This window comes from Erythrolamprus reginae, chromosome 4, assembly GCF_031021105.1.
Source record: "Erythrolamprus reginae isolate rEryReg1 chromosome 4, rEryReg1.hap1, whole genome shotgun sequence".
Classification (NCBI taxonomy): Eukaryota; Metazoa; Chordata; class Lepidosauria; order Squamata; family Dipsadidae; genus Erythrolamprus; species Erythrolamprus reginae.
This window is the reverse complement of record NC_091953.1, coordinates 97,818,629-97,839,135: the sequence shown is the minus strand read 5'-3', so window position 1 is coordinate 97,839,135 and position 20,507 is coordinate 97,818,629. Positions and strand designations below refer to the sequence as shown.

General features: G+C 38.1%; 1 protein-coding gene across 2 annotated transcripts in view; it reads left to right on the top strand.

The window, feature by feature from the left end:
• Positions 1 to 20,260, top strand: part of TBC1D8 (TBC1 domain family member 8) — a 53,093-nt gene extending 32,833 nt beyond the window's left edge. For both annotated transcript variants that reach the window (XM_070751012.1, XM_070751013.1), the window contains exons 5-20: positions 204 to 444; positions 4,534 to 4,741; positions 5,170 to 5,364; positions 7,321 to 7,488; positions 9,987 to 10,137; positions 11,254 to 11,468; positions 11,860 to 11,977; positions 14,053 to 14,338; positions 14,726 to 14,855; positions 14,949 to 15,047; positions 15,438 to 15,506; positions 16,418 to 16,661; positions 17,534 to 17,599; positions 18,282 to 18,371; positions 18,776 to 18,876; positions 19,379 to 20,260. In XM_070751012.1, the coding sequence (XP_070607113.1) occupies positions 204 to 444; positions 4,534 to 4,741; positions 5,170 to 5,364; positions 7,321 to 7,488; positions 9,987 to 10,137; positions 11,254 to 11,468; positions 11,860 to 11,977; positions 14,053 to 14,338; positions 14,726 to 14,855; positions 14,949 to 15,047; positions 15,438 to 15,506; positions 16,418 to 16,661; positions 17,534 to 17,599; positions 18,282 to 18,371; positions 18,776 to 18,876; positions 19,379 to 19,822 (2,825 nt within the window). In that variant the 3' untranslated portion in view covers positions 19,823 to 20,260. The remainder of the gene's footprint in view (positions 1 to 203; positions 445 to 4,533; positions 4,742 to 5,169; positions 5,365 to 7,320; positions 7,489 to 9,986; positions 10,138 to 11,253; positions 11,469 to 11,859; positions 11,978 to 14,052; positions 14,339 to 14,725; positions 14,856 to 14,948; positions 15,048 to 15,437; positions 15,507 to 16,417; positions 16,662 to 17,533; positions 17,600 to 18,281; positions 18,372 to 18,775; positions 18,877 to 19,378) is intronic.
• Positions 20,261 to 20,507: the final 247 nt, after the last annotated feature.

The following is a 20,507-nucleotide window of genomic DNA, read 5'->3' as shown; positions in this document are numbered from 1 at the left end:
AAATAGTGATTAAAATACACTACATAGATTAATGCTTCCTCTGTGTTACTACAGATAGAGATTTATGTACAGTTTACTCTTCTGTCCCAAAGAATGACTGATTCGCTTTTAAAGAAACATTGAGAAAATATTGGTATTTTTCTGAGACTCTATGCATTCTAATGATATTTTTGAGTCAATATTTTTGTTACTTTTAATTTCAGTAAAATTTACTATAGCCTGGGTTGATATTCAGAAACTGGAAAGAACCTCCAATATATTTATGACTGACATTATCCGTATCACCACTCAAAATAAAGAACGAGATTTCTCTATGTTTCTTAATATTGATGAGGCATTCAGGATAATGGAACAGTTGGCAGATGTAACTCTCCGCCGGTTACTAGATAATGAGGTTTTTGAACTGGATCCAGGTCTGCAGGACCCTACTCAAATCACCAAGAGGTAAAACATAAGCTTCTTTTTAATATTTAGCGGAGACTTTCTCCCACTCAATGCTATTGTAGCATAAACCATGCCTAAATAAAAGATCATCTGTCTGAGAAATGAAAGAAAACTAGCCTTTAAATATTTTCTGTAATTTTTATACTCGGAACTGATTCCAGATCTGTACCAATATTTTTAAATAGCTGGTGTAAATTTTGTCTTTCAGGGTCAGACTATATTGTTTTTAAAATAGTTCAGTAATACTTTCCCCCCCCCCCTCTCTCTCTTTGAATTATTATTTTTGTGCATTATTAACAAATTTGCTTTAAGAGACTGTTATCTTTCTTATAGTGCATTTAGAATATTATTGTACATTTATTTATTTATTTATTTATTTAGATTTGTATGCCGCCCCTCTCCGCAGACTCGGGGCGGAGTACACACAACAGTAGGTAGAAAGTAATTTTAATAGTGGGTAGACTCTAACCCTACCTATGTAACTTAAGATTTGTATAGCACCCAGCTCCATTTTTAAATTGATTGAACAAGTGAGAGTGGCCATGCCTACTTAGAAAAACTATTCCTCACTGTGATTTATTCTTTATTTTATCAAATGCAATTCAACAAAAACAATCCTGAATTACAACTAATGTTTCTTTTCTTTGTATTGTTTCGAATCAGTATACTTTATTGTTTTGACATAAAGATATTTATACAATATCTTAAGGTAATAAAGGTAATTGATATTTTAGGGTATTAGCAAATATGTCAATATTAGTTAATATTACAAGCATAAAATGATTTGACATTTTCATCTAAAAATAAATATTACATAGAGAAAAAGAGATAACTTGAATCAAAATATTTATTACATAACAAAGGTTTCAATCTTGAACTAATTATTTAGTGTTAAACTTGACATTGTGAAGTTTGTGTGTTGTATATACGTTAATAAAAAGAAAAATAGATACAAATAACTATAGGACTCATCTTCCTCCCTAAAAAAGTGGGTGGAAATGTCTGTGCATCTTATAGAGCAAATGTTGCTGAAACCCCGCCCATCCACTATTCCTACCCAACATTTTTGGCCTCCACATACTCATTTTAGGCCTCTGCACCCCCCATTTTTGGCCTCCATGCGTCCTGTTTCGGCCTCTGCATCCTGTTTTCGGCCTGTTCCAGGCTGTGGAATCTCTGGTGGTGAATGGCAGTGATGAGTGGCAGCAATCCCCTCTGTGAGGAATGGACCTAAATGGGATGCATGGAGCCTGAAAATGGGGCATGCAGAGACCAAAAATGAAATGTGCTAAGGTGGCGATAGGCAGTAACGGTTCCTGCTGCCTGGAATAGGCTGAAAATGGGAGGCACAAAAGCTGAAAACAGGGCATAAGGAGGCAGAAAACAGGGTGCGCAGAGTCCGAAAACAGAGCACACAGAGATGGTGATAGGCAGCGGCAGTGATGGGCAGCAGAGGCAGATTTCTTTTTCCTCCACCAAAGCTATGTGTGTCATATAGTGCAAAAAATGGTACTAAAATAGTTTTTAAAAAGAAGGAAAAAAGACAAGGAAAAAAATCTAACTTCCCCCTCTTTACGTATGTTAATTTATAGCATTGTAGACATTTCAGGACTACAAGATCAGATAACTGGCTACATTTTACATCCTGTGTGATGTATATATAGGAATCATTCTTGCTTAATTTTTGTGACCTATTGTATATATACTGTATAGGTGCATGGTTTTTTGAAAATGTGCATATATATTTTAAAAACTTGGCTCATATCTATTTGTATTTTGTAACAGGACCTCTTCAAATTGGAGATTATATTAGGAGTTTATCTATTTTGGATGCAATTAAAAATATGTCGAATCAATTAGTCTTATTTATGGTAGATATTCCAAAGGAATATTTGCATGATTAACCTAATGTTTTCTTCCTGTTTGTCTTGTCTAAATAATACTTAGATTTTTATAGCCCACACATTACATTCTTTAGTAGAACAGTAGGAACAACTTCTTTGTTTTTATTTTAATTTTTGAAAAAGAGTATTTGAGAAGCCTATATATCATGAAACAAATAGCATAACTTCAGTAAGAAACTATTTATAGAAGTCTTTTGGTACCATGTTGTTTCTAAGGGTTGGGAAAATATTTCTGATTGGCTTGGTTACAACTGCAGTCAGCTAAAATCTTACAAAAGCATGCATACTACCCACTAACTTGCTCATGCTTGCCAAAGTTAATAAAGCAGTATTGGTTACATTCTAAAATAACAAAAAAGAGAACACTTAACCACTTGTATCCATCTCATTAGACACCTTGGGCTAAAATCAACTTTTTCTCTTGATACGTTTATCTATCTGTAAGACTTTCATTCCTGTCGTTCTGTTAACTATTTTCAAATGGTATGTAGCTAAGTTGTTAGCAACAAGAAATGCATATCATATAGTTGTTTAACATAGTAAACAACATTCTATTTTCTGATACAGTGATCCCCCGCTCGTTGCGAGGGTTCCGTTCCAGGAGCCCCCGCAACGAGCGGGTTTTCGCGAAGTAGCGATGCGGAAGTAAAAACACCTTCTGCGCATGTGCAGATGGTGTTTTTACTCCCACAGCGCTAGCGAGGAGCCAAAGATTGGGGGCGGCGCGGCTGTTTGCCGCCGGCATGGGGGGCTTCCTAGCAGCCCCCCAAACCCGGGTTGGGGGTCCGGGGGGCGCTGTCTCTCGGCGCTTTCGTGCTGAGTCCGGGAGCGAACTCGCTCCCCGACTCAGCTGGAAAGCGCCGAGAGACAGCGTGGACAGGCCCGTTCCTTGGCGCTGTCTCTCGGCGCTTTCGTGCTGAATCCGGGAGCGAACTCGCTCCCCGACTCAGCTGGAAAGCGCCGAGAGACAGCGTGGACAGGCCCGTTCCTTGGCGCTGTCTCTCGGCGCTTTCGTGCTGAGTCCGGGAGCGAACTCGCTCCCCGACTCAGCTCGAAAGCGCCGAGAGACAGCGTGGACAGGCCCGTTCCTTGGCGCTGTCTCTCGGCGCTTTCGTGCTGAGTCCGGGAGCGAACTCGCTCCCCGACTCAGCTCGAAAGCGCCGAGAGACAGCGTGGACAGGCCCGTTCCTTGGCGCTGTCTCTCGGCGCTTTCGTGCTGAGTCCGGGAGCGAACTCGCTCCCCGACTCAGCTGGAAAGCGCCGAGAGACAGCGTGGACAGGCCCGTTCCTTGGCACTGTCTCTCGGCGCTTTCGTGCTGAGTCCGGGAGCGAACTTGCTCCCCGACTCAGCTGGAAAGCGCCGAGAGACAGCGTGGACAGGCCCGTTCCTTGGCGCTGTCTCTCGGCGTTTTCGTGCTGAGTCCGGGAGCGAACTCGCTCCCCGACTCAGCTGGAAAGCGCCGAGAGACAGCGTGGACAGGCCCGTTCCTTGGCGCTGTCTCTCGGCGCTTTCGTGCTGAGTCCGGGAGCGAACTCGCTCCCCGACTCAGCTGGAAAGCGCCGAGAGACAGCGTGGACAGGCCCGTTCCTTGGCGCTGTCTCTCGGCGCTTTCGTGCTGAGTCCGGGAGCGAACTCGCTCCCGGACTCAGCTCGAAAGCGCCGAGAGACAGCGTGGACAGGCCCGTGCGGCGAGAATGAACGGCGTGGGCGGGCGAAGGGCGGGCGGCAGCGAGGAGTTTGCGTGGGCGGTGGGGAAACTCCTCGCTGACGCCAGCAAGAGGGGGAAGACTCAGGGAAGCCGCCCAGCAGCTGATCTCCCGGTTGCCATCTACGCATGCGTGCCCACGGGCACGCATGCGTAGATGGTATTTTGACTTCCGGGTTGAAAAATAGCGAAGTACCCTGTTCGCAATGGTTGGGGACGCAATAAACGGGGGATCACTGTATATCACTGTGGTCAAAGATAGGTAGACAGCACTCAGCAGTGGAGGTTGATCTATAAATAAATCATTTTAACACACTTTTGATGCAAGGTTTCTTCAAATAATATGATTAAATTTGAAACCAACAACACAAGCATCTATTTTCTCTCTCTTGCATATATTTCTTTTACTCGGGAGGTCCTATTGTATTGAAAAGGGCACTTACATTATCTCTAAATAAATATCTCTCTTTTTTAAATAGGGATTTGGAGACAAGAGCACAAAACGAATACTTCAGAGCCTTTTTTAGGTTACCAAAGAAGGAGAGGTTGCATGAAATTGTGGATTGTTCTTTATGGACACCCTTCAGCCGTTGTCACACAGCTGGGAAGCTGTATGCTTCTGATGGTTATATTTGTTTTGCAAGCAAAGAAGATAGCTGCTGTAATATTCTTATTCCTCTTACCGAAGTTAGTATACTATTCACTAATAAGTTTGGTTTTAAAATCTTTTATGCCTCTGAAAGGATAGATATGATCTATAACTTGAAATACTTTGACTATTAATTAAAGTATTGGTGTGGGTGGAGGAAATTCTTAGAAGTATATATGTACTTATCCTAATCATTATAATAAGTCATTTCACAATTACTTAAATTAATGTGATTTCCAAATAAAAAATAATAACTTTTGTGAAGAAACACTTTTGCTAAAATGTTAGTATCAGTTATGATTTATTTATTCATTATAAAAACGTAACAAATTCAGTTCATACTGCAGATTACAATCTTAAATAATCTTTGCATTTGTATTTCTGGAATAAACAATAGCTTTGAATATTGATGGCATATCAAAATTAGAACTTTTTCCTCACTTTTGTGGATAATTTTTGTTCACAGGTTGCTAGTATCGAGAAGATGGAGGACACAAGTCTTCTACCCAATCCCATCATTATCAGTGTAAAAAGCAAGACAGCTTTTCAGTTCATTGAATTGAAGGACAGGGATACTCTGGTGGAAAATCTATGCTTAAGGCTGAAACAAGTGAAGGCAAATAACCTTGTGCTCCAGAATGCTTTGAAAAGCAAAGATATGGTAGTTCTTGTTCAAGTTATTCTATATATGGCTCATTGATAAAAACTTAATAAAGCAAAAAACCCACAACCACTTAGTTGTAGTTGTTGCAGCTGTAGTTATAGTAGTAATAGAAAAATGATGTAGCATGGTACATGTACTACAATTTAAAGTTACTGACTTTCTAGATATTGTATTCAAAGTGGGATCAGAGAAGAATTTGCAAGATGATTCCATATTTTATTTATTTCCAACTGATATACTTAGATAATATTCAGAATAATAATAGATAGTGGAGCTCTACATTTGCTCATATTGATAGAATTTGCATATCACATGAAAAGATTTTTGGTCTTGTTCTTACATGATTATGGACCTAGTTCTTATGGTTTCTTAAACAAACCATATCTTAATCTGATTCAGCAATTGCATTATGTTGATTTGGTATTGTACTATAAAAACCCTTTGTTGGGTATTTTGATTATCATTAATATTATTTGTATTAGCAGAGTTCAGCTAGCTTAATTTGCAGCGGAGTTAGCATGGCAAGAAATAACACGTGGTTCAGAATCCCATTTGTTAGCAATGAATGACCACTTCATAAAGATGAAAAATACAATCTTTACTTACAATTATGTTGATTCATGCAATTGATAGATTGCAGGCAGATAAGTTTACATTCCAGTCCATATTAATAACTTCTGGATGGTCCCATGTGTGAGGATGGCTTTGGATTTCATCTCACACATGTGTCCTCAGCCGAGGACAATGGAGCACACACAGAAGAAGGTAGAAGAGGTAGAAGAGCAAGAAGAAGAAAGGGGGGGGGGGCATCTACCCTGCAGAGGTTTATATAGCCTGCAGGGTATCTGCCCCTTTTGGTCATCAAAAGGTGACACACTGGTCAGTTAATTGCAACCTGACCATAGAGATGTGTTTACAAGACAGTGCAAGCATGTAGTAGAGTAGTTAAACCCAACAAAAAATATATACCATATATTTTGGTGTATAAGACACACTTCCCTTCTCCCAAAAAGGTAGGTGGAAATGTCTGCATCTTATACAGCAAATGTTGCTGAATCCCTGTTAGCCTGCCAACCCCAACCCTTCAGCCTCTGCCTTCCAGCAATTTGCCTCCTTGCAGCAAACAGCCTGGTCAGCTTCATGACAGCCTGATTTAGCATGAGCAGCTGATTGGTGGTTGGATCTGCCTCCCGGAATACCACCTATCAGTTGTTCCAGTTTATGGGGATCTTCACTGCCAATCTCTGCCTTAGCTGCCCATTGCTGCTACCACATATCACGCCTCCACGCACCCCATTTTCAGTCTCTGTGTGCCCCATTTTTGGCCTGTTCCGGGTGACAGGGATTGCTGCCACCACCTATTGCCGCCGCCCGGAACAGACCAAAAATGGGATGCGCAGAAGCAAAAATTGGGGTGCACAGTGATGGCAATAGTAGCAGCAGCAATGGATGGCGATGGCAGTGGGGATCCCCTTATCCTGGAACAGCTGACTGGTGGTATTCCGGGAGGCTAATCCAACTGCAGATCAGCTGTTTGTGCTAAATCAGGCTTTGCTGAAGCTGACCAGGCTGTTTGCTGTTTGTTGCAAGGAGTCAAATTGCTGGGAGGCAGATTTTTTTTCTTGTTTTCCTCCCCAAAAGCTAGGTGTGTCTTATAGTGCAGGGCGTCTTATAGTCTGAAAAATATGTTAAATACTGCAGTTGGTGAAAGTAATTATTTAAAAATAACACCCAAAGTGATAGCAGAGTAGACTGGGGGGGGGATCTATGTTTACTGTTTGTTCATTTTATGCAAAGATTACATCCAATTAATGTGAACTTTATCATTCAGTAACTGTATAATTTCTGTGGTATTGCAAGAAAATATATTAATGACTATACTAGTAGCTTTCAATTAGACCCAGATTGTTTGGTGTGATACAAAATTGTCTGTTATTTTTTATATTTATGCAGCACAACTCACATGTAATACATACTGACTATGAATTGGAGGGATTTGGAACAGCTTCTCAGAGTAATGATAAGTGTGAAAATGATAGAAACATAAGACACCTACCGAATACAGAAGCTCTGAGTTCAGCATTTCACTGTTCTGGAATGGATGGCCTTGAGTTTAGAATGGTGTGTTGTTGGAAAATTTTTGGAAGCTATGTTTGGAAAATATTTCAGTTATAGCTGCTGCTTGTTATCATATTTATTAATATATTTTAAACACAATTCTATTACATGGAGTAGTTTCTGATATAATGCAATTCTTTTATTCCCCATCCCCCCAAAAGAGTTAAAGGGTTTTATTATTTGTTTCCTTTTCCTCTATCAGTCATTCTCCTGCATCTGCAAATTGGAGTAAATATAACCATGACCATCAGCTCGCTGAGCCTTCAGGAGCCTGTACCTGGCCTTGTACTCCCACAGGTCTTCCCTCTCTTGGAAAGGTCATAGTCCTCAGTAAGGTCTTTCTACTGAGCCTCCTTTCAGTCAGATCCTATTGGAACTGAGCTGTTTTGCCAACTCTTTTCTAATGTTAGCTGCTTATCTCCAAGAACTACTTCCTGTTGGGGCCCTAAGGAGCCTGGGGGGGAGATGAGGAGTGGCTGCGAGGGGAGGGTCAAGAACCTGGTGAGGTGCCCCTCGACATGAGTGACATAGAGATGACCACGCCTACCCAGTCACATGATCATTGAGCCATACCCACCCAGCCAGTCAATAGGCAGATCATAATAGTGGTCTGTGGGATTTAAAATTATGAACTTAGTGTTCCTGAAGTCTGAAAGGTTGGTGATGGTTGCTTTAGGCCTTTGTTCTCTGCAAATGGAGGTCTGGATGAGAGCTGCAGCAAATGGAGGGAATGCCTGAAACATCAAATCTTTCCCTCCATTTGCAAAGCTTTTGCCATCTTTGCAAAAAAAACTTTGCTGCTGAGAATGGACCCCCAGAGAGAGCGTGCGTTGCTCTGAAGCTCTGTTTCCACCAGGAAAGGCCTTCCTCAAGGCCTCTGCTGAAGAGACGCTCCATTTTCAAGTGCCCCAATTCCATGCAGACGAAGTCGTCAGTCTCCCTTAGGGCGACAAGTGTTTGAGAGATCCTAGGGCAGTTTTTACTCAAGCAGTTTTTACCTGACAGAGTCTGAAAACTTTATCTGCATGGAAATGGGGCGGTTGTGTGCAGATGTTTCTGTCTTGTCTTGTAATTTCCATGGCTCTTTGCATTACTCGTAGCTTTTGTATCGATTGTGAGGTTAGTGTCCATGTTTCACCAGCATATGTTAGAGCAAGTAGCACACAATGATCACAAACTTTTCTCTTCTGACAGGGTTGTTTTTAAAAATTAAGCTTAGCTTGCTTAATGCCTGCCAGTCACATTTAATATGTCATTTAATTTCCTTTATTATATTACCTTCTATTGAGATACGTTGGCCAAGGCATATGTAGTGGTGTCCTGTGTCTAGTTCTTCTCCAAATATAGTTTTTTTCTTTCTTTGATCAATTTATTAAACATTATCTGGCTCTTTTTCATGTTTGTTTTTAAGCAAATGGTTCTCCTGTTTTGTGCAGCTTTTCTATATGTCTTTGTAACTCTTCTGGGTCTTGTGAGGAGGAGAACATCATCTGCAAATCTTAAATGATTTAAATAGAAGCCATTGATTTTTATTTAGCCCAATTTAGTTTGTGAAATACTTCTTCAAGGCAGGCCGAGAAAATATTTGGTGATATTGTATCATCTTGTCATATACCTTATTCTATGTTGATTTCCATTTTAAAATCATTAAGGCAAATTGTCACTATTGCTTTTTCATATATTGATTATAATAAGTTTATGTAAGTAGTGTCAATTAATTATTGCTTACTGGAAATACTAAATCAAATTATTATTATCATCATTATTAATATTATTATTATTATCATTATTATTATTATTATCATCATCATTATTATTATTGATTAAATTTATATGCCACCCCTCTCCAAAGACCCTTTTTGTAGTCAATGAAAGCCATGCACAGAGGCATGGTGTACTCATGCCTTTCAATTATACACATACATAAGAATAAATACTCATATTTACTCAGTTAAATTTATCATTAATTATAAATCACACCGTATCATTCTCTCATTTTTAGAACTCAGAATTTTAAATTTTTTTAGGAAATTCATATAATGGATCCATTAATTGAAATTAGATTAGAAATAAGAGAGTAATTGATAATGTTTCCAATCATTTACAGTTATTAATCATTCATATTTTATAATAATCTTAATGATTGTAATTTTTTGTTAATGACAGCAAAATTGCATTGCCTGCATTAGCTTTGTAAAAAATAATTGGTTTTTCCTGCAGTCAAGCTCTTATTAAAAAACGAAACTATCATTGATTTTTGCCAGCTGTGTCTCATGTAAAATGATAGGGGATTTTATTCAGTCTTTCTAAATGACAGCCACATTTTACATATCATTCCATTATAATCTTATATATTGATCAAATTAGAGGATTATATTCATTTCTTTTTTCCCCATACCTTCTTTTGTATTATGTAAGTGAATCTGCTTTTTAGGATGAGAAATTATTTCCCAACAAGGTGGCTTCTAATAAAGGATTTAATATATATCCTTTGCTTTTAGTCTAGAGAGCAAATAAAAGAAAAGCTGTGGGATGATCATTTTGCTGAGTATGGCCGAACTGTTTGTATGTTTCGAACAGAGAAAATTAGGAAACTGGTTGCTATGGGAATTCCAGAATCATTACGAGGCAAACTATGGCTCATTTTCTCAGGTGAGAATTCAGTAATTTCACTATTCTCCTCAAAACAGGCTGCATGGATGTCCCACGAGGCTCCGGAACCGGAAGTACTCTGCCGGCCCATTTTCAGCCGGCAATGTGTTGCAAGAGGACATGGAAGCCAAAAACTGGCTGCGGAGAGGGACACACATAGCCCGTCATGGCCCGTTTTGGCCGACGGAGACACCACTGGCCAGTCCTTTGATATTTTCAGGTGTCATGTATTTCTTTTATGCAAAATAATAAATATGTTTATTTCTATATTTGCTATAACAGTAGATAATTTTATATGGTTTAACACTGGTTTAGAATACCAAAATATTACATTATACACTTCAGAGATGTTATATTGGCCCAAATAATTGATTTGTAGATTGTGAGATTTGAATATCTAAATTAGGATTTTTCCAATACAGTGGTACCTCTACTTAAGAACTTTTCTAGATAAGAACCGGGTGTTCAAGATTTTTTTGCCTCTACTTAAGAATTATTTTCTACTTAAGAACCCAAGCCCGGAAAAATTTCCCAGGAAATTTGAGAGCGGCACAAAGGCCCGGCCAGTTTCCTGCCATTTCCCCTGGGTTTCTCTCTCTGGTGCAGTGTATGGGAGGCAGCCTCACGCCAGGTGTATGAGAGCGGAATGCTCCTCCTCGCTGCCTCACAGTCCCTCTTTTTTTTTTAAGCCTTAAAGTTTTGGATTTTTTTGATTCCCCTCACCTCACCTTCTTCCTTCAGCAGCGACTGTCCTCCTCCTCTTCTTCCTCCTCTTCCTCCCACCCCAATTCCAAACTTTTATTTCTTTCCTAGTGGGTTTGCACGCATTGTTTGCTTTTACATTGATTCCTATGAGAAAAATTGCTTCTACTTAAGAACGTTTCTACTTAAGAACCTGGTCACGAAACGAATTAGGTTCTTAAGTAGAGGTACCACTGTATACCAATATAAAGGTGATTTATTTTTCCACAAAGTATGTTGCTTGTGGGCTACAGTTAAACTTAGTTTTTATAGGTGTTTACAAGAGAAATCACATAATATTTGTGAACAAGTAAACATTTATTTAACTGTGCTTGTATTGCTAAAGTATCCATTTTGCATTTATTCCTGGATTAGATGCTATGTCTGATCTGTATTCACATCCTGGTTACTATGAAGATTTAGTGGAAGTGTCCATGGGTATGTATTGCATAGCAACAGAAGAAATAGAGCGCGACTTGCATCGTTCGCTACCTGAACATCCAGCCTTCCAAAGTGAAACAGGCATAGCTGCATTGAGGAGAGTCCTAACAGCTTATGCACACAGAAACCCCAAAATTGGGTATTGCCAGGTAAAGGATTCTTATGATATTAACTTTTAAATGACTTTTCTTTGCTTGAGTCTGTTGACCTCAACTGTCCATCTTGCTTGTTCAGTTAAGGCCTATTAATACTTTTTAATAAAATAAAGCAGGCTAGTTTACCTATCCTAATCCTATCTCTGCCTTAAAGGGTTTCTCTGCTAATTGTTAGAACATTGTTTTGCCAGTTTCTACAAAAACAGGCAAACTTCAGTTTTACCCTAGTCCCACTTACGTTTTTTCTATGGCAACCATTATCTTAGATCTAAACACCAACAAATACAGGATATTTAATAATCAATAAATAACGATATAGTAATCAGGATATGTAATATCAAAATTGCTTATATTTCCCCCCTCCCTCCACTTTTCTTCCTAATAGTCCATGAATATATTGACCTCAGTTTTATTGCTATATGCTAAAGAAGAGGAAGCTTTTTGGCTACTTGTATCGATTTGTGAAAGGATGCTCCCAGATTATTTTAATCACCGGGTAATAGGTGAGTTGCTTTCTCTTTCTTTCTGTTTGTTATTGTGCTGTTTGTCATCAGTGATATTTTTATTTATTTATTATTCTTTCAGATATTAATTTATTTTTGAGATTTAGAGGACCCAAAATTCCAAAATTACTCTGTGTGGCTAACATTAAGTTCAAACAAACAAATCAAACAAAAACAGCAAGAAAACTCTGTGCATTTGGACAAATCCACTCCCTCTAAGACAGAGGTCCTCAAACTTTTTAAACAGGGGCGATTCACAGTCCCTCAGACTGTTGGGGGGGGGGGCACGAACCGGTAGGCAGGTATGGCTAGGTGGTCATGTGATTTGGTAGGTGTGGCCAATTTAGCAGTCCATTTTGCCTTTGTCCTTCCTAAGCTGTATTTGCTCAACCCAAGGAATCTATTTACTTAATAAGAAACCCACCCACCCCAGGGGGGAAAAAGTGCAAACTTTCTTGCCACTTGCCATTTCCTTCTTGCCAAACTTTCTTGCCATTACAACAGCAGCTTCAGGCTCCTTAAAATAGGTCATTAAAAAAGAATAAAACAAACAGGATTTCCTTCAAAATAATTCCTAATCATATGTTTCAGATGACCACACAATAAACCAGACTGAGAACTGCACCAATTAAGACTGTAACTAAAACCCCCAAGATTGGCATTGAGAGACATTGGAAGCAGGTAGAAGGCGAGAATCGACACAAACCACACCCTCCAGCCTCCAATGGTGAATTAAGGAGGGATAATTGTCCCTCAGACAGTTGGGCACCTGACTATAGTAATAGTTTGAAAAAACCCATGAACATGCAAAATCCCATCACCAGAGCCCAAACCATGCTCTCAAACATGGTCTCGGCCCTTCCCACCTAGGACTGGGGCAACTTCTCCAACATCCCCACCCCACCCCAAGAGTTCAAAGCACTCTGACACAGAGTCCTCTCCCTCCCACCTAGGACTGTGGCAGCTTCTCCAAAACCCAGGAAGAGTTCAAAACTCTCTCCTCAGGTATCAGTCCACCATCACTCCGCCATCCAGTATCATCCCCCCCTACCCAGCTCGTGCCCTTCAACCTTACCTTTGCAAGATGTGGTCCACAGAAGTGTGTGAGCAGCAATGAGCTGAAGTTCACAGAAGTGCGGTTTGAGGGGAAATGACTCATTGACAGCCACACTCGATCCACTACAGCCAACGGAGGTGTTGCCTGCCGAGGGTCCCGCGACCCTTTTATAATCTTCCTTGGCTTTCTTAAGATATCGCATCACCAATTGGTGAGCAACCTGTAACTCGGTCAAAACGTTATCTACCACCGGAACTGGGGAGAACCAGAGGTGATAGCTCAAATTGTCTAGGAAATGGGCCTCTGCCTCAGTCTGCTACTTAGACAGGGAATCTACTTACCTGCATTGTATGGGCTGCGCAGCCCCAGTATGCTGACCAAGGGACCAGCAGGCTGCAGCTGCTGCTAGATACCATCAGTCCTTGCATGTTTGCTGCCTCTTGTGTGCGCACTGAGAGCAAGACGCCCAGCTGGGCTGATCACCTTGATATTGTGTTTTCCCCAAAATTATCCCTACTGCTTATTTTGAAGCCCCCCAAAATATAAGACCTGGTCTTATTTTGAAGGAAACATGGTATCCACAACTCTCACACTCCAAGTCCTGGTACAACAGCCATATTTTAAAGTCTTTCTGAAAAATAATTAGAGTAGGGGTGAAGTTGATCTCTGGTTGTCTTTTTCTTTGGAGCAGATTTACCATATGGTGGACATCTTAAAAAAATATTCTATTTAATTGTATTGTGATGTTTGAAGTGAATGTAATTCTACAGAATACTGTCCCTTCTAGGTCTTGGCATCCCATACTTCTCTCCCCCACCCCCCAATGTTGTAATAGGCTAAAATGCTTGAGAACTCGGTGATGTTCTAAGCTTAAAATCATAGACGCAGTACTTTTGTACAGGTAGTGGTAAACTGGATTTATTTTTAATTGTCTTACATTGTGAATTGTATTTTAAATAAAGCTAAAGTAACAGATTCTTTCCATCTGGAGTGATCTGGCTTGCTGTGATTTTTACAGGTGCTCAAGTGGACCAGTCAGTGTTTGAAGAGTTAATCAGAGAGAGACTTCCTGAATTGGCTGAACATTTTAAAGACCTTTCCACACTAGCTTCTGTTTCTCTGTCATGGTTCTTAACACTTTTCCTTAGTATCATGCCCCTTGAAAGTGCTGTTAACGTTGTAGACTGTTTCTTCTTTGATGGGATAAAGGCGATTTTCCAATTGGGCTTAGCTGTTCTTGAAGCCAATGCTGTGGAACTGTGCAGCAGTAAAGATGACGGGCATGCTTTGATGATTCTCAGCAGGTACTCTCCATGTTCTGTTTTATCTTAATGTTAACATCCTAGTAGTTTAAACTGCTGGTTTCATTCCTCTGTTGCTTTATTAACATTAATAGATTTCTTCAGCAAGACAGAGCAACAGACATGAATGTTTAATAGGATGTATCATAACTCACTGCTGGGCTGAACTGTTTTCAGTCCCTTTTAGAAACTCTCTCAGCAGAGCTTGAAAATAAGCTCTTCATTGTTAAGGAAATCTAAGTCCTATTGTATAAAGAGATGTAACAAGCTCAATATAATTTTTTGACTATGAGAAAAATGGGAGCATACGTGAGTATGCAGTGAAGAATAAAAGTATGCTAGGATCATGTTGCATATTTAGAGGTAAATTTAAATATATCTCTATTTTAGATTTCTAGATCATGTTAAAAATGAGGAAAGCCCTTTGCCACCAATTGGGAACCAACATGCCTTTTTCAGTGAGGATATGGAACCTTGTCCGATAACAGAAATAGCGGATCTAATACGGGATTCATATGAGGTAGTGGCCAATGTAGTAGGTAGTGATTTTAAATGGAATTTGGAAGTATTCAATGTTTGAAATGAAAATGAAAAACATCTTTTCTTCTTCTAGAAATTTGGAGACTATTCCGTAGAACAGATTGAACATATGCGTTACAAACACAGGATCCGTGTGCTCCAGAGTCATGAAGAAACCACTAAACAGAATGTGGTAAGTTTTCAAAATCTTAATTTTAAACTTGAAAGAAGTATAAAAGACATTTAAAAAATGATTTCTAAAGAAACAGAAAAATGCATCTTGAAATACAAAACAACTGAAGCATATGTATGCAACTAACCAATTTTGTCGTATACCTGATGTACAATAAAGGCTATTATTAACAACTTATAGCCCCTCAGATGTTACTGAATGGAATGCAAATGTGTTCTTCTTTATGCTCCATTATTTTTCCTTTAACACATTGTAAGTTTCATTCAAAGTCAAATGATAAAAAGTAGGCAAAAATACTTCAGATGAGGCAGGTTTGGGAGTATTTAGCTCAACATTTTTTTTTGTATGCCTTAATTCTTCTGCTAAACCATATTCCTGTTTTCTCTTCAGCTCAGAGTAGTTATTCCAGATGTTTCTGTTGTTCCAGAAGATTTGGAGGAACTATATGACTTATTTAAGGTATGTACCTTTTTCATAAAGTTTTGCATTAGATTAGATGGATAGTCAGATATTTATTTATTTATTATTTATTATTTATTAATCAGATTTGTATGCCGCCCCTCTCCGCAGACTCGGGGCGGCTCACAGCAATAATAATACAATGTAAACAAATCTAATATTTAAGTTAATTTTTAAAAAAACCCAATTTAGAAACCAATCATACATACTAGCATACCATACATAAATTTTATAAGCCTAGGGGGAGGGAAAATGTCAGATATTGTGTATAGATATTGAAAAATCAACAAAGGTGTAGTTTTGCAATATTTTAATGGCATCTAGGTACTTTAGATTTTAGTTTTTCCAAAAATTTAAGAGAATTCTTGAATTAGATTTTGATCAGAACTTTTCAAGTGAGTAAGGTTAATGAAACAAATTAGTCTGTTCTTCTGAAGTTGTTACAATTCAAATAATGTTTCTTCTTGGCAAATTATGACACAGAAAAGGCAACTACTGTATTTCTGAAATAGAATAGCAAAAAGAAGGGTGCCACCACCAAATACTAACCTGACTACACTTTTATTTCATTATTCCGTAGCACAAGTTGCAAAGATTCCTTGCTTTTCCAAGCTCTAACAGTATAAGAGCGTCCTTGTTGTTATCATGTTAACTTGCCAGTGATAAGAACTAAAAATATCTGAGTTCCAGGACATTTAATATTATTAAATATTATTAAATTTAAAATAAAGACATTTTTTCCTGTCTACCAGATATCTTGAGGAAATATATTTGTCTGCATTAAACTTAAGAGAAATATGTAATGTTATTATTATGCAAATATTCATGTAAACAAATGAACTTCAGTTGCCCACTACTGAAATCCTCCTGGATAAGATTTTCGTTCTAATATTTGTTCTTTTTTTTTCCAGAAGGAGCATTTAATAAGCTGTTACTGGGAATGGAATAGTACAGTAGTAATCCAGCGTCATGATCCAAGTAGACCCTATGCTGAGCAATATAGAATTGATTCTCAGCAATTTACTAACCTTTTAAAACTGGTTTCACCTTGGATATGTGGTGAACATACTCAGGTTCTAACAGAAAGAATATTTCGCCTTTTGGATGACAACAAGGACCATCTGATTGAATTCAAAGCATTTGTTAGCTGCTTAGGTGTGTATTCAATTTATACTAATTTTCTACTGCAGCGAGTTTTCAGGAAGGTTATGTATCTAAACAGTGCAAATGCCTATTGCACAAAAGATGCACATGTTGCAAGTTTTCATTTCTAGCAGTCTGTTTTACAGGTAGGCAAACTGACACTGCAAACAATGATTCACCAAAAAATATGTTACTAGTCTAATGTGAAGCCAGAAAAATTAGCTTTAATTGCTCTTATGGAAATATTTTCATTCATTCTGGAATTTTACACTACTTTGTACAAGAAACATGTCTCATTTTTAAGTTTCAAAATAATTGATAGTTCCCAGTGAAGGGCTACCAAATTTTTTACTATTACATTGTGGGCGTGGTTTATGCAGGACGCCCTGCATTTTCTTTCAACATCTTTCAATGCAAATTGGGTGCCCTGGGGTGGAGCTCCATTTTCGCTACCCCACTGCGTGTCGTCCCCACCCCTCCGTGCAATTTTCTCAATTGTTTGAACACCTGGAATTAATTCTAACTGCAACCTTTCCAGAAGAGTTTTATAAGCAAGTTGCTAGAATTTGTCTTTAAAGTCTGTTGTTTTAGCATGTGAATTATGCCTGCACTACTTTCTTTCATATGGATTGTTCTCAAGGTTGTTTATATGCAAGATGAAGACTAACAGAAGGGTCATTCTTAAAGAAGTATCCCTTTGTTCTATAATAAACTTAAATGTTTTCAAATACTATCAGCACAGAATTGTAAATGATTGGATTTTTTAATCAAAAGTTTAAATACAGATATTTTCCTTATTATAATTTTTCACATACAAATTACAAGTTTGTTATGTTTTAAGAGAAAGGAAGTCAAGCCTCTGATATATATTCTTCTTCCTACAGATATTATGTATAATGGAGAAATGAATGAAAAAATTAAACTATTGTACAGATTACATATTCCTCCTGGTAAGAACTTTTAAGCTACATTTAATTTCCTTTCCTTTTGGTTTAGCTTACCACATCTGTATATAACGCTCACTGAGGCAGATTGGGAAAGAAAATTGTGAACTCTTTAGTTTTATCCAATTCTGTATCTTATACCATGATCAGAAATTTATCTAATACCTATTAATTAGTTAAATTGATTCTGGTTTAACAAGCAAACAGTACCAATCTATTGTATCAAATCTTTCTTGAACACCTGGATTCAAAAGTCACATTCTTGCACTTTATACACTTAGCTCTTAGGAGTGATGTTGCTAAATGATCAATCTTTGGCATTACCATTATTCTCTCTCCTCTATAAAAGATCTTCCTAACCATATCAAATGATAAAGGGCAGGCTTTTTAGCGATGGATTTGCAGTCTTTTCAAGTCTGCATTAAACCTGAGATCTTATGGTTGTGGCATGGTCTGTCAAAATCCAAGCGCAGCATATAATGTGTATGCATTTTAAAGGAAAGAACCCCTCACTCGTCTGATTAGTAGGAACATATGACACAACTGTATCTGAATGAAACTTGGACAGTTGAGGGGGATTTCTTATACTTAACTAGACCCATTAAACATTACAGGGATAGTTCTATGATCTGTCTGAATTCAATACATTCTGATAAATGTACCAATAGCATTAATTTTACCATTATAGCCCTCACAGAAAATGAAAGAGACAGTCAGTCACCACTAAAGAATTCTTTGTTGTCCACTTCAAGGCCATTAGTAATTGGAAAATCAAAAAGTAAGTACGGTAATCTAATTTCAAATACTTTTTTTCCTGTAAATAATAAAATGAATAGTACAATTTGGGTGGTTAAGATGGAGATGGGAATGGGAAGACCTATGTTCAGGAACTAGCCTTTAGCCAAACTTGTTGCTACGGGAAAAGATGAGAGGGAATATTGCATATTTAAGTTGATGAACATAAGGTAGGATCTAAATATAACAAATTAATAACATTTTCTGTCATAAGATACGGAGTCATTGCAGGAATGGCTGTTAATAAATTTAGATTCCAAAAGCAATCTCATTGATTTGTTTCAAAAACAATACACTTGACATTTCTGGAATGAGAAAAGCAAAAAACATTTGTTATTCAATATTACTTTTTTATGTTCACTTCCTCATCATATGTCTATTACCTAGGTGATAGCATAGATTATCAGAAGCAATTGAAACAGATGCTGAAGGATTTAGCCAAAGAAAAAGATACCAAGGCTGAAAAAGAGCTACCTAAAATGAGCCAGGTACGATGAATTGTTATATGCATTACTTTTGATTCTGAGGAGCCAAACTAAGATTCAGTTAACTCAGCCTATAGATTTCTACCAGTAATGTGAACCAGGTGTCAGACAGTAGTATTAATTTATGCTGAAATGAGCTGCACTTCTACAATTTCCAGCTTTACTCAGCCAGAATCTTGCTGTATTTTCCCTTTGCTACATCCATTTGTGCCAATCTGGGTGGTTTTTCTTTCAAAGCTTTTATCTTCAATATTTGTACGCTTGAGATAAAACCTAGCTAAAATGCTTTCTTAGGGGAAATATTAAGATATTGCTTTAATGCTATCTCTACAGCGCCTCCTTAGAATAAGGAGGCTGAACATTAGTCGAATTGAAATCTTTTCTTAGCAGATGAGAAAACAAACAATGGAAGATTATACTTCCAATAAAGAAACTTTAATATGCTATATATATTGGAAAATAAACCATTAAAATTGCATTATGTTGACCTCATCTCCCTTTGTAGCGAGAATTTATCCAGTTTTGCAAGACCTTGTACAGCATGTTCCATGAAGATCCAGAAGAAAATGAGTTGTATCAAGCTATTGCTACGGTGACTACATTGTTACTTCAGATTGGAGAAGTTGGCCAAAGAAGCAGCAGCTCAGGCTCCGAGGAATTCAGTGAGGATTTCCAGACGGAAGCATCTACTTCAGAGCAGGATCAAGTTTTTTCAGAAACCGTGAAGATCTCAAAGAATGTGCCCTCACCTGCAGCAGGTGACTGGACTGTTTCCTTTGAACAAATCTTAGCTTCCCTATTAACTGAACAATGCCTGGTCAATTTCTTTGAGAAATCCTTGGAATTGAAACCAAAACTAGAGACTGCAAAGCTGACCCAGTGTAACTCCAAATCAAGTGCCGGAAGCCAGCCATCAAGAGGCGAAACTGAGCAGCTAAATGTACAGTAGCAAGCAACTGTTATGTACTACCAAAATGCATACTGTAATTTTAAAACTTTTGGGCCAACACAAATATTTAAGACTCTTGGGGAACTTTGAAGCCAAAACACAAGTTAAAATGTGGTTTCCTGGTAAAGAGACCATCTTGTTTTCTTTTTGAATGTAATTTAAAATTCCCATCTTCTCTTTGAAAAAGATGCAGAACTATTTAAGCAATTCTACCAAAAAGTAAAAATAAAATAACTCTCAGTTGACAACTTTGGCCAACTACAGGTTTTATGAATTGTTGCCTTTTTTGCACTAATGCTTGTTTCAATGCTGGTAATTGAAACTATTAATATATTTGAATCAAAGTTTTTATGTCTTGCTTTCAATGTTCCGTGTACATGAACAATGACTTTCTTTTTTTCTGTGTGCACTTTTCAATAAAAGATTTTTGTATCTGTTGCTTTTCAGATTACTCCATTTCAAGTACATGTATGTCATGTGAATGAGTTAGGCAATTTAGAAGGGAATATTGATTGGAAAGGTTTCAAATTATGATGTATGATGGTTGTTGCCTTACTCATTTTTTCTTTCAAAAAAGGCCTTTAGATACCCTTTCTAATACAGGAATGTCAGGTGTACTCCAAAGGAAATCTGGAAAAAAGCCTATTTTGATGAAATGTCAAGGGGGTAAAATAGATGATCTTAA